The sequence below is a fragment of the Babylonia areolata genome, chromosome 29 (assembly GCF_041734735.1).
Source record: "Babylonia areolata isolate BAREFJ2019XMU chromosome 29, ASM4173473v1, whole genome shotgun sequence".
NCBI lineage: Eukaryota > Metazoa > Mollusca > Gastropoda > Neogastropoda > Buccinidae > Babylonia > Babylonia areolata.
The window spans coordinates 10,043,561-10,056,015 of NC_134904.1; the positions used below are offsets into that span (position 1 = coordinate 10,043,561).

General features: G+C 43.1%; 1 protein-coding gene across 3 annotated transcripts in view; it reads right to left on the reverse strand.

The window, feature by feature from the left end:
* LOC143274962 (P2X purinoceptor 4-like) overlaps positions 1-12,455 on the reverse strand; it is a 45,725-nt gene that overhangs the window by 22,659 nt on the left and 10,611 nt on the right. For 2 of the 3 annotated variants that reach the window (XM_076578976.1, XM_076578978.1), the window contains exons 7-9: positions 2,825-2,978; positions 1,399-1,529; positions 763-922 (exon numbers count right to left, since the gene is read on the reverse strand). In XM_076578976.1, the coding sequence (XP_076435091.1) occupies positions 763-922; positions 1,399-1,529; positions 2,825-2,978 (445 nt within the window). Of the gene's footprint in view, positions 1-762; positions 923-1,398; positions 1,530-2,824; positions 2,979-10,614; positions 10,763-12,455 lie in introns of all 3 variants that reach the window. The other variant, XM_076578977.1, reaches the window with a different exon arrangement.

The window sequence follows — 12,455 nt, forward strand, 5'->3', positions numbered from 1 at the left end:
AGACAGATAAAGAGCAAAAACTGAATAAGAGAGAAAATGACGACGTACGGAGAGTCAGAGAGGCTGAAAGAAAGTGACAGAAAGAGAGATGTCAAAAGAGAGAGCCATGAGGAAAAGAGACAAGAGACACACAGAAACACACACACACACACACACACACACACACACACACACACACACACACACACACACATTAACCACATACGCACTCCCACCCCAACACAGACACACTCACTCTCTCTCACTTTAATGTCGCTTCTAGTGAAATAATGCTAAAAGTAGAGAACGAACGAAAGTGAACACGTATGCATACACACACACCCACAACCCCCTCACACACACACACACACACACACACACACACACAACCCCCTCACACACACACACACACACACACACACAAACCCCCTCACACACACACACACACACACTCACATCCCCCTCACACACACAAGACACACATCCACAACCACACACACCCCTCACCCCTCCCCACCACCACCCTCCGCACCTCCCCCCACACACACCCCACACACCCACACACACATCCACGCCCACACACTACACTCACCCACACACCCCTCACACACACGCACACACATGCACAGACACACCAACCCACTCACCCTCCACACACCACACACCTCAACCCCCCAAGCCCCCCACGCCCCCACACACACCCACCCCACACCAACACATCCCTCACTCACACCCACACACATTCAACCCCCCCCCCCCCCTCCTCCCCACACACACACTTACAACAGACAGCAGAGCCAGACCACTGGCGATGTTCATGAGAAGCGGGATGATGTGGAACTTTCCGGCCTGGCCCTGCACACTGACGATGAAGCGGATCCCAAACGCCTTGTACAGCGTGCGTAGGCTGGTCCCGTTTTCTGACTTGTAGTGGTCAGCATATCTGCCCCGGCATGGAAAACAGGCGTCAACAACAACAACAACAACAACAACAACACACACACACACACACACACACACAGACTTGTATGCATATAGGGACGAAGACATGAGCACACACACACACACACACATCATACACACACATCATATACACACATCACACACACACACACTCTCTCTCTCTCTCTCTCTTCCTCTCTCTTTATAATCATGTAATCCCCCCCCCTCCCTGTTCCCCCCCTCCCCCCGCACCCCCTTCCAGACAAGGGCTATGGCCTAATCTCAATAAAACATTCGCATTATTACTCTCACTGGCAGTATATTCCAGTGCACCTGTATGTTTGTATGCATACACATAATGTGCACTTGCGTGCATACATGCCTTCATGTTGGTGTTACTATGAGCATCAGGGATGAAAGGCTACACCCATGTATGCGTGTGTCTGCCACTGAGGGCTCCAAAACAATCACACCCACCTGAAGTTAAACCCCCGGGATATTTTGAAATCCTTGCGATCAAGGCGGCGGAAACCGTACTCGGGCAAACAGTCTTCGATGCTAAGGTCAAGGTTGCAATCCCACGTGATGATAATCTGCATCACTCCACCCTACACCACAACACGTGTGATGCCCGCATACACAGCACACACACACACACACACACACACACACACACACACACACACACAAGATAAGAGAAGCCCATGGAAAACTGACAAGTCATCATAATGAAAACACCCAGTCCACAACCATTTTGCTTTATCATTTTCTCTTTGGACTTTTTGTACAAATAATAAATAATAAAACACATGAGCTATTTGTTACAATTGCTTTTTACACTGTAAGGATCAAAATACCTGTGCTACATAATAATAATTTGTACAGCACATTTTGCTATGTAATAAATAATAAAGCAAATGAGCAGTTTGTTACAGCTGCACTTTACTCTAAGGATCAAAATACCTATGCTACATAATAATAATAATAATTCAAACAGCACATTTTTGGTATGTAAATTTAGAGACTCATCAACAGAAACACTTCAAAACGTTACAAAGTTTGAAGACAAAGCATTCCTCACGTCGGCTGACAAATGTCCTGTGCTTGCTCAACACTGGTCAATATCAAAATAAGCACTTCAGCTCTTTCTTTTCAAACTAACTACTCCTTGCAAATCATGCGTTTTGTGCACTGAAATCACTGGGGATGCATTTCAAGAAGAATGTCACAGTTCTGGACAGGGCTTCAGTTTCTGCCGCAAAGCATGATTCGTTCTGGGCCAGACCCTACCTCAATGTGCGTGACTCTGTTTTGCATGCATATGACTCACTGCTAACAGAAATAGGCATGTGTGTGTGTGTGTGTGTGTGTGTGTAAAAGAAAAAACTTTCTAAGGAAACCTATCACCCTGTTTCATAAGGAAACCTGTCAATCAATCTGAAAACCAACCAACCAATCAGTCAAGAAAATCAATCAATCAATCAATCAATCAATCAATCAACTACTTTTCAACAATTTATTAAAAATCAGAATTTTTGTTTTTTGTTTGTTTGTTTCAAACCCATGCAAACATATCTAACTTCAGTCCCATGATGCAAGATACTTCATTCAGACCTTACACACACGGACAGAAGGGGAGTAACTACCATGGAGAATATGAATTTGTAAACCATCACCATGTTTCAAACCCCTCTTTTTTTCCGTTTTTTAAACACTGATGCACACACAAAACTTTCATGGCATGGTTAACTACTCTTTTTTTTTCTTTTTTTTTTCTTTTTTTTTTATCACTGATGCATACACAGTTATAAAACTCCATGATCTGACTTTACGGCTAGGTTTTTTTTCATCATCTTTTTTTCAATTAAATAAAAGAATGAAGATGGCTGAAAAGGCAGATTACCGAGGAAGCCAGATCAGTAGCATAGTTCTGGACTCCGGCAAGTTGCGTGACTTTACTCAAAACAAAAATGGGGCACAGCTTGTTTTTCTCATCGCCGGGGTCAAAGCGGCAGTTCGACAGCTCTGTGTTGTTGTCAAACCCCAAAATGTTTCTCCTGCAAGAAGGCAGAGATGGATACGATGGTGAGGAAGCGTAGAAAGAAACTTGGGGTGGAAGGATACAGTACTAAATGTAGCATGTGTTGTGTCTTGTGAAATGGCAAGTGTGTGTGTGTGGGGGGCGTCGGGGGGGGGGGATGCGTGTGTGCATGCATGCATGCATGCATATACATGTGTATGTTTTGTTGCTGTTGGGGTGTTTTTTTTGTGTGTGTGAGCATGTGTGTGTGTGCGTGCAGTGCAGTTGTGTTTTCATTTATATGTTTTCATGATTATACGTGTGTCTGAGTGTGAGTGTGAGTCTGTGTGTGTGTGTGTGTGTGTGTGTGCGTGTGTGTTTAAGTGTGTCTGTGGATGTGTGCATCTGTGTGCATATGTGTGTATGTGTGAGTCGGTGAGAGACAGAAAGAGAGAGAGAGGGAGACACAGAGAGACAGAGACAGAGAGATGTATAGAGAATGTTTGTGTGTCATGTGCATGTATCAGGTATGTATGTGTGCATGTGACTGACTGTGTGCTCAGATGTACATGTCTGCATGTGCTTGTGTTGATGCCTGCTCCTTCAATTCACTGTCTTTAACATGACAGCCCCTGTCCCCAACTAACATGCACTGCTTCCTCTACTGCTTCGTCTAATGGGAAGAAAGTAACACTCATCAGTTGACTGTCTTTAACATGACAACCCCCGCCCCCAACTAACATGCACTGCTTCCTCTACTGCTTTGTGTAATGGGAAGAAAGTAACACTCATCAGTTCAATGCCTTTAACATGACAACCCCCGTCCCCAACTAACATGCACTGCTTCCTCTACTGCTTCGTAAAATGGGAAGAAAGTAACACTCATCAGTTCACTGTCTTTAACATGACAGCCCCTGTCCACAACTAACATGCACTGCTTCCTCTACTGCTTCGTCTAATGGGAAGAAAGTTAAATGCTCATTTCACTTTTCCACAGCAGTATGACCAAACTCTGCTGTATTTTGTAATCAAGGAGAAATCATGGAAAATATGTATATATACAAGCAAAAGAAACAGAACCAAATGCCTTGACACCAACACAAATAGCTAACAACAGTCCTGATTTACTGCTGAGAGACAAAACTTCAAATGCTGCATGCAGAATGAAAAGTCCACAAAGCAATGCACATCAACACTGCCCAGTTACATCAACAGGAAAAAAAGAAAAACATACTCTGTGCATCCATCATGCAGGCTTCATGTTTTATCAACATCACAGTTGCACAAAAACTACAGAAAAATAGCAGAGCCGTGACCTAGCAGCAACATGTCGACCAAGGAAGCAAGAGAACATCGACACAGCATGTGATAAAATCCTACACTTGCCAGCATTTTCCACCAGACCTTGAGTGACGGTCTGGATGATAGTCATTCACATGAGACGATAAAGCAAAATTCTGTGTGTCCCTGTCAAAGTTCTGTAGAAAAACCCTCTTTGGGAGGAAAACAAATACCCTTGCAAGCAGGAAAAAAGAAAAGGTGGGGGGGGGGGGGTGTTGGGGGGGTTGGCTGGGGGGGGGGGGGTGGGGGGGGAGGGGGTTTGCTCTGACTGCAGAGACGCACTATCCCTGGGGAGAACAGCCCAAATTTCAGCCTGGAAAACCTGTTGTGACAAAAGAGTTAACACAATACAACATGAAACAAACACCCAATGCTGAACAATATTCGGCGCCAAATGAGTCTTGTTTTAATGAAAAGATCTATGCTGTTTACAGACTGAAAAGACTGTGGTGATATCAAAAGATAATTCCTGAACTGTATACTTAACTGTTTAAAGAGAATTTTAAAAAAACCTGTACATTTTACTGACAAAAATAACTAATTTATGTGCAATAGAGGGGTGGGGGGTGAAAAATGAACTGAAAAAGGGGACTTCAAAATCAGATTTGGGGCAGACAGAGAATGGACAATTCTTCTTCATGTCTTCATGTCTTTTGACAAAGAATAAAGAAAATGAAGAAGAAGAAGAAGAAAAAGACGTATCACACATATGCACGCACACATGCACATAAGTGACGAACATGCATGCACAAACACACACACACACACACACACACACACACACACACACTTACATGTATACACACACACACACACACACACACACACACACTCGCACTCACACATTCCTATTCCGTTTTCACCACAAATCATAATTTCTGGTGCTCAAAACTCAAAAAGGCCTGTTTTTTATTGACATACTGATTGACTGACTGACTGATTGATTGATTGATCAACTCACAGCTTGTGTTTATTGTCAACAATAGACTGGTTGATTATTCATACAATAAACCATATTATCTGTTGTTTGACTGAATGACTGATTGATTGATTCATTGACTGATTGTTTGGTTCACTGATAAAAAATACTTTTTCTCCTGCAACTCAGGAAAGGGCAGCAATTATTACTGACCAAAATAACACACACAAAAAGATGACAGACTAACAACGCTTGCACGCATGCACACACGCACACATACACAACGCGCGCACACGCATGCACGCACACACGCACACACACGCACACACCTTTGAGAAAACCAGAAAGATGAACAAGCAGAGAAACTGCTGAGCAAAGTCACGCACCCCCAAAATGCCCTGACCGATTCCTGCATCTGATCATTTTAGTTTTACCCATGAAAAGGAATGTATCAATTTCTTCTTCTGCATTCACTCGTATGCACACGAGTGGGCTTTTACGTGTATGACCGTTTTTACCCCGCCATGTAGGCAGCCATACTTCGTTTTCGGGGGTGTGCATGCTGGGTATGTTCTTGTTTCCATAACCCAACCGAACGCTGACATGGATTACAGGATCTTTAACGTGCGTATTTGATCTTCTGCTTGCATATACACATGAAGGGGGTTCAGGCACTAGCAGGTCTGCACATATGTTGACCTGGGAGATCGGAAAAATCTCCACCCTTTACCCACCAGGCGCCGTCACCGTGATTCGAACCCGGGACCCTCAGACTGACAGTCCAACGCTTTAACCACTCGGCTATTGCGCCTGTCGTAATGCATCAACATTTTTCAACAGCATCTGTTAAAGAAAGCAAACTGCAAAGTCTTCACAATAAAATCTGCTTCTAAATCAATCTTTCACAAGCGCTTTTCTGAGAATGCTTTGTCTCCACCTTGTTTACTCCCAAGATTCCTACCAACATCACTGTGAATGGCTTCAAAATTTCACTCATGAATGAACATCAGTATGGGATTGCGTGTGTATATACATGAATGTCTGTGGATACACATGGAGAGAAAGAAAGGAGAAAAAAAAATCAGGAAGGGGAGAGCTATAAAGAGACAGACATACATTCTGCAACACTATTTGGGAAACATATTCAATACACAACACACACACACAAAAACAACTGATACATGACAAAGCATACAAAACCCAAACAGATATATATGTACAATGATAATATAAGAATGAAAGCTTTATTTCAAAACTGATAACCACATTTGCGATTATGAATGGATCCATGCAAACATAAAACTAGAAAGAACTCTTTCCCCACAAAAGCCTTTCTACACTGCAGCAATGCAAGGCCAGGAATAGCACCAATAACAAAAAATACTTTAAAAACTTAACATACACATCAAAGCTTAAAACAATGGTACAGAAGCAAGCAGAACTACATGGAGAACTATGGACAATTTGACACAGATCCTATGGTGCTTGCCCAGCTCGATTCCACTATCATCACCAGATGCACAACGGGTACACTCAAAGCTCTTTGTCCACTGAAATCTACCAGCTGATTGTCAGCAAGATGATGGGAGACACACCAGATGCACAACGGGTACACTCAAAGCTCTTTGTCCACTGAAATCTACCAGCTGATTGTCAGCAAGACGATGGGAGATACGATACTTCAAGACAGTTATTGTTCTTAACAAATCATCCACTTTTCAAACAGTAGTTTACTAGTTTCAGTTTCTCAAGGTGATATCCCTGCGTTCAGACAAATCCTTATATGCTACACCACATCTACTAGGCAGATGCCTAACAGCGGCATAACCCAACGCACTTGTCAGGCCTTGAGTGCATGCATATAGGCTTATCTGTGTACCCATCATGGTGGATTTCTTCTATAGAGTTTTGCCAGAGGACAACCCTTTTGTTGCCATGGGTTCTTTTTCAATGCACCAAAGTGTGTGCTGCATGTGGGACCTTGGTTCATCATCTCATCCGAATGACTGGGATGAAAGGGTGAGAGCGGAAATCGAACCCAGACCCTCACAGACACTGTATTAGCAGATAAACATCTTATCCATTCTGCCACCTTCCTCCATCAGAAGAAAAGACAGAACGAGTCACAGGAACCTCCTCCCAGTGACTGGTACCAGCCTACAGCGCTTTTTTTTTTTATGTTGTTGTTTTCGTTGTTTTTTGTTGCTGTCCTATCCACCCAGACTCAAGCACACACACTGAACAGGAAAAGCAGCTGTCATTTCCAGTCAGTTCTGAAAACTGCATAGCAGTTCAGTATCTCATCAGAGCAACAGTGCATTCTGCTTTTTGCCTTTCTTTCCTATCCTCCCTCTCCTCTCTCCACACCCCACCCCACCCCACCCCACCCCACCCATCCCCTTCAACCAAGGCTTTCCCCCCAAAGCTACTCCCCTGACTGCTGAAACCTTGGTGAAACGATACCAGTGTGACATCAGTGTGAAGCACAGTCACAACATTTCTGTGTACGTTTCACATGGTGTCACTGATTCTGTTGATCAAAGTGATGTATGTTTCACATGGTGTCACTGATTCTGTTGATCAAAGTGATGTACGTTTCACATGGTGTCACTGATTCTGTTGATCAAAGTGATGCATGTTTCACATGGTATCACTGATTCTGTTGATCAAAGTTATGTACGTTTCACATGGTGTCACTGATTCTGTTGATCACAGTGATGTACGTTTCACATGGTGTCACTGATTCTGTTGATCACAGTGATGCACGTTTCACATGGTGTCACTGATTCTGTTGATCACAGTGATGCACGTTTCACATGGTGTCACTGATTCTGTTGATCACAGTGATGTACGTTTCACATGGTGTCACTGATTCTGTTGATCACAGTGATGTACGTTTCACATGGTGTCACTGATTCTGTTGATCACAGTGATGTACGTTTCACATGGTGTCACTGATTCTGTTGATCACAGTGATGTACGTTTCACATGGTGTCACTGATTCTGTCGATCAAAGTGATGTACATTTCACATGGTGTCACTGATTCTGTTGATCAAAGTGATGCACGTTTCACATGGTGTCACTGATTCTGTTGATCACAGTGATGCACATTTCACATGGTGTCATGGATTCTGTTGATCACAGTGATGTACGTTTCACATGGTGTCACTGATTCTGTTGATCACAGTGATGTACGTTTCACATGGTGTCACTGATTCTGTTGATCAAAGTGATGTACGTTTCACATGGTGTCACTGATTCTGTTGATCACAGTGATGTACATTTCACATGGTGTCACTGATTCTGTTGATCAAAGTGATGTACATTTCACATGGTGTCACTGATTCTGTTGATCAAAGTGATGCACGTTTCACATGGTGTCACTGATTCTGTTGATCAAAGTGATGTATGTTTCACCTGGTGTCACTGATTCTGTTGATCACAGTGATGTACGTTTCACATGGTGTCACTGATTCTGTTGATCAAAGCGATGCACGTTTCACGTGATGTCACTGATTCTGCTGATCAAAGTGATGCAGTCCCACAGGGAAGAAGTTCAAATAAAGAATGGTGACTAGCCGCTTGACTTGTGACCTATGTGAGGTGACAGCCACTCGCGGACAAGTATTCAGTCAGCAGCAGTCACGGGGTTAATGAGATGCACTGTGCCTGAGCAAAGTCCTTAACCCCTTGAATCCTGCCAGTCAGTACACTCGTCAGAGAAGGGCTGTCACCTCACTGAGATAAGACCGAGCTTACAGGGCAGGATGTCAGTAAAAGGCTGTCACCTCACTGAGATCAGACAGAGCTTACAGGTCAGGGTGCCCTGTGAAGGGCTATCATTTCACTGAGATCAGACAGATCTTACAGGTCAGGATGTCAGTGAAGGGCTGTCATTTCACCGAGATCAGACATAGCTTACAGGTCAGGATGTAAATGAATGGCTGTCACCTTACTGAGATCAGACAGAGGTTACAGTTCAGGATGTCAGTGAAGGGATGTCACCTCAGTGAGTTCAGACTGAGCTTACAGGTCAGGATGTCAGTGACGGGCTGTCACCTCACTGAGATCAGACAGAGCTTACAGGCCAAGGTGTCAGTGAAGGGCTGTCATCTTACTGAGATCAGACAGAGCTTACAGTTCAGGATGTCAGTGAAGGACTGTCACCCTATTGAGATCAGACAGAGCTGACAGGTCAGGATGTCAGTGAAGGGTTGTCACCTCACTGAGATAAGACAGAGCTTACAGGTCAGGATGTCAGTGAAGGGCTGTCACTTCACTAAGATCAGAGCTTACAGGTCAGGATGTCAGTGAAGGGCTGCCACCTCACTGAAATCAAACAGAGCTTACAGGTCAGGATGTCAGTGAAAGGCTGTCACCTCACTGAGATAAGAGCTTACAGGTCAGGATGTCAGTGAAGGGCTGTCACCTCAATGAGATCAGACAGAGCTTAAAGGTCAGGATGTCAGTGAAGGGCTGCTGCCTCACTGTGATAAGAGCTTACAGGTCAGGATGTCAGTGAAGGGCTGTCACCTCACTGAGATCAGATATAGCTTACAGGTCAGGATGTAAATGAAGGGCTGTCACCTCACTGAGATAACACAGAGCTTACAGGTCAGAATGTCTGTGAAGGAATGCCACCTCACTGAGATAAGAGCTGACAGGTCAGGATGTCAGTGAAGGGCTGTCACCTCACTGAGATAAGAGCTTACAGGTCAGGATGTCAGTGAAGGGCTGTCACCTCAATGAGATCAGACAGAGCTTAAAGGTCAGGATGTCAGTGAAGGGCTGCTGCTTCACTGTGATAAGAGCTTACAGATCAGGATGTCAGTGAAGGGCTGTCACCTCACTGAGATCAGATATAGCTTACAGGTCAGGATGTAAATGAAGGGCTGTCACCTCACTGAGATAACACAGAGCTTACAGGTCAGAATGTCTGTGAAGGAATGCCACCTCACTGAGATAAGAGCTGACAGGTCAGGATGTCAGTGAAGGGCTGTCACCTCACTGAGATAAGAGCTGACAGGTCAGGATGTCAGTGAAGGGCTGTCACCTCACTGAGATAAGAGCTGACAGGTCAGAATGTCAGTGAAGGGCTGTCACCTCACTGAGATAACAGCTGACAGGTCAGGATGTCAGTGAAGGGCTGTCACCTCACTTAGATCAGAGCTGACAGGTGTGGATGTCAGTCATCTCTCTGTGAGCTGGACTCATTCCTCTGGGGACTGCATTACATTTGTTCAACAAGATCAGTTGCACCATTAATAAGCACACAAAAATTTGTAACAGCCTTTCAAACCCATGCCACGCTGATCTCATTTCACCAAGGTTCTCAGTCAAGGGGTTAAAGTCTGCCCGGCGCAGACATGTGGACAAAGAGCTTTGGGGACAGAGCAGGGGAGACGACTGTACCTCTTTGGCAACATCCTGGTAGTTATGTCCTGCCCGCGAAACTATGGTACTCAGGGTCAATATAGGACAAAACTTGTCGTGACCACTGCCCGGGTTGTAATGACAAGTATTCAGGAAGTCGTTTGTCGCGTCATCCGGGAGGTTACGTCTGAACAAATGCAACAGCTGCACTTTAAGCACTTTATAAAATAAAATAAAAATCTAATTCATTTCGCTTGCGACTTAACCCAAGGCAAGGAACGTTCAACAGAAAACAGAAACAAGAACAGTGAGGGACTTTTGCTGCTTAAAATGAGACAAGATACACATCTTTAATCCTCAAGCCAGCAATGGATAAAAATTGTATACCTTGCCTTCTCTTTTAAAAGGAACCTTTGTTGTTGTTCTTTTTTCTTGTTGAGCAGTCGCTTCTTCAATATCTTGCTTCCTCATCCTTTTTGTTGTTTGTTGGTTTTTTTGGTTTTTTTGTTTTTGTTTTTTACTTGCATTACAGATCAGTAAAACTAAAGATTTCCAAAGTATTCACCTAGTTTTCAAGACCAACCAGTGGGCTGGTGCATCACTACAAAGAACAAGACACATCCTTTTTTTTTCTTCTTCTTCTTTTTTTTAATTCTTCTCTAGTACACGCACTAACTCCAGAAAAATAACTGAACTATATACTACCATAATTCAGGCTGTTGGTTCATTCAGTTCACGCACTGTACTCTTCTTATTCTTTTTATTTCACTGTGCATACAGTTTATTCAAATATCCTGTGTTGTGTGTGCACACAGACATACAGTGATACACAGAAACAAAACCGGCAAAAACATAATGAAAACTTTTTAGTCAACCCATTCATGAATATTTCACATGCCTAAAGGCTGTATATCTTTGAAAAATGTTCAGCAGTAGTATAAATGAAGTCAGATAATATGTTGATAAGAACTGTCAGTTTAATATTTTTGTTGTATATTTGATCTTTGATTCATCTTTGATAATTGCATATGAAGTGATCTTGTAAACTGCATCTGACCAAGATCAGATCATCACTGTAATGCCCGTCAAGGGGACAGTTTCTGGCAGTGCCAGACAAAGTGAATACATTTGGTTTTTTGGGGGGTGGTCTGGTGTTTTTTGTTGTTGTTTTTCTTGTTTAGTTTAGTTTTGTCTCGCACTTCAACTTTCTTTTCATTATCAAATAATGTGTGTATTTTCGCCATTGCGTTTGTGTATTGCTTGTTACATATGAACGAGAACGATATAAGCTCAGGCTTGTTGTTGCTAAAGTTTTCTTAATTGAACGCTGTATTTCACCTTGTTTCTTGATATTAAAAAAATGTTTAAACCAATACGTTTGGTTGGAAACTATACGAGTTGTGCACATAATTTTTGGCATATGTCACAAAGTGACAAATAACCACCGAAAACAAACACATTTATGTCAATAATGCTAGAAAACAGATGGAGAGTTTCAAGGCAAATTATGAATCATACTGATGGAAGTCAGTTGTGTTCCCACTGACTTCACTGTGGCTGTGTCCGTGAATTTTACAACAAACTTCCTGGAGATTTTCATAACCAGACCTAACTGCAAAGAATAAGCAATATTTTCTTCTACCGTCGGTCTGTTTCTTACCTTGAAGCAGTCACGACAGAAATCGGCAGGATGGAGATAAGAGTAGATGAAGAGTACAAACGGCACAGTGCAGTGTTCATGAAAAACAGTGTCATTTCTAACAGACCAACGACTATGGACAGTGACATGAACATCACTTCTCATGATCAATGATGGATAACACTCTTAGCACTGGAACGCTACACATGCATGGTCTATGAAACAAATTTAAAATGAAAAC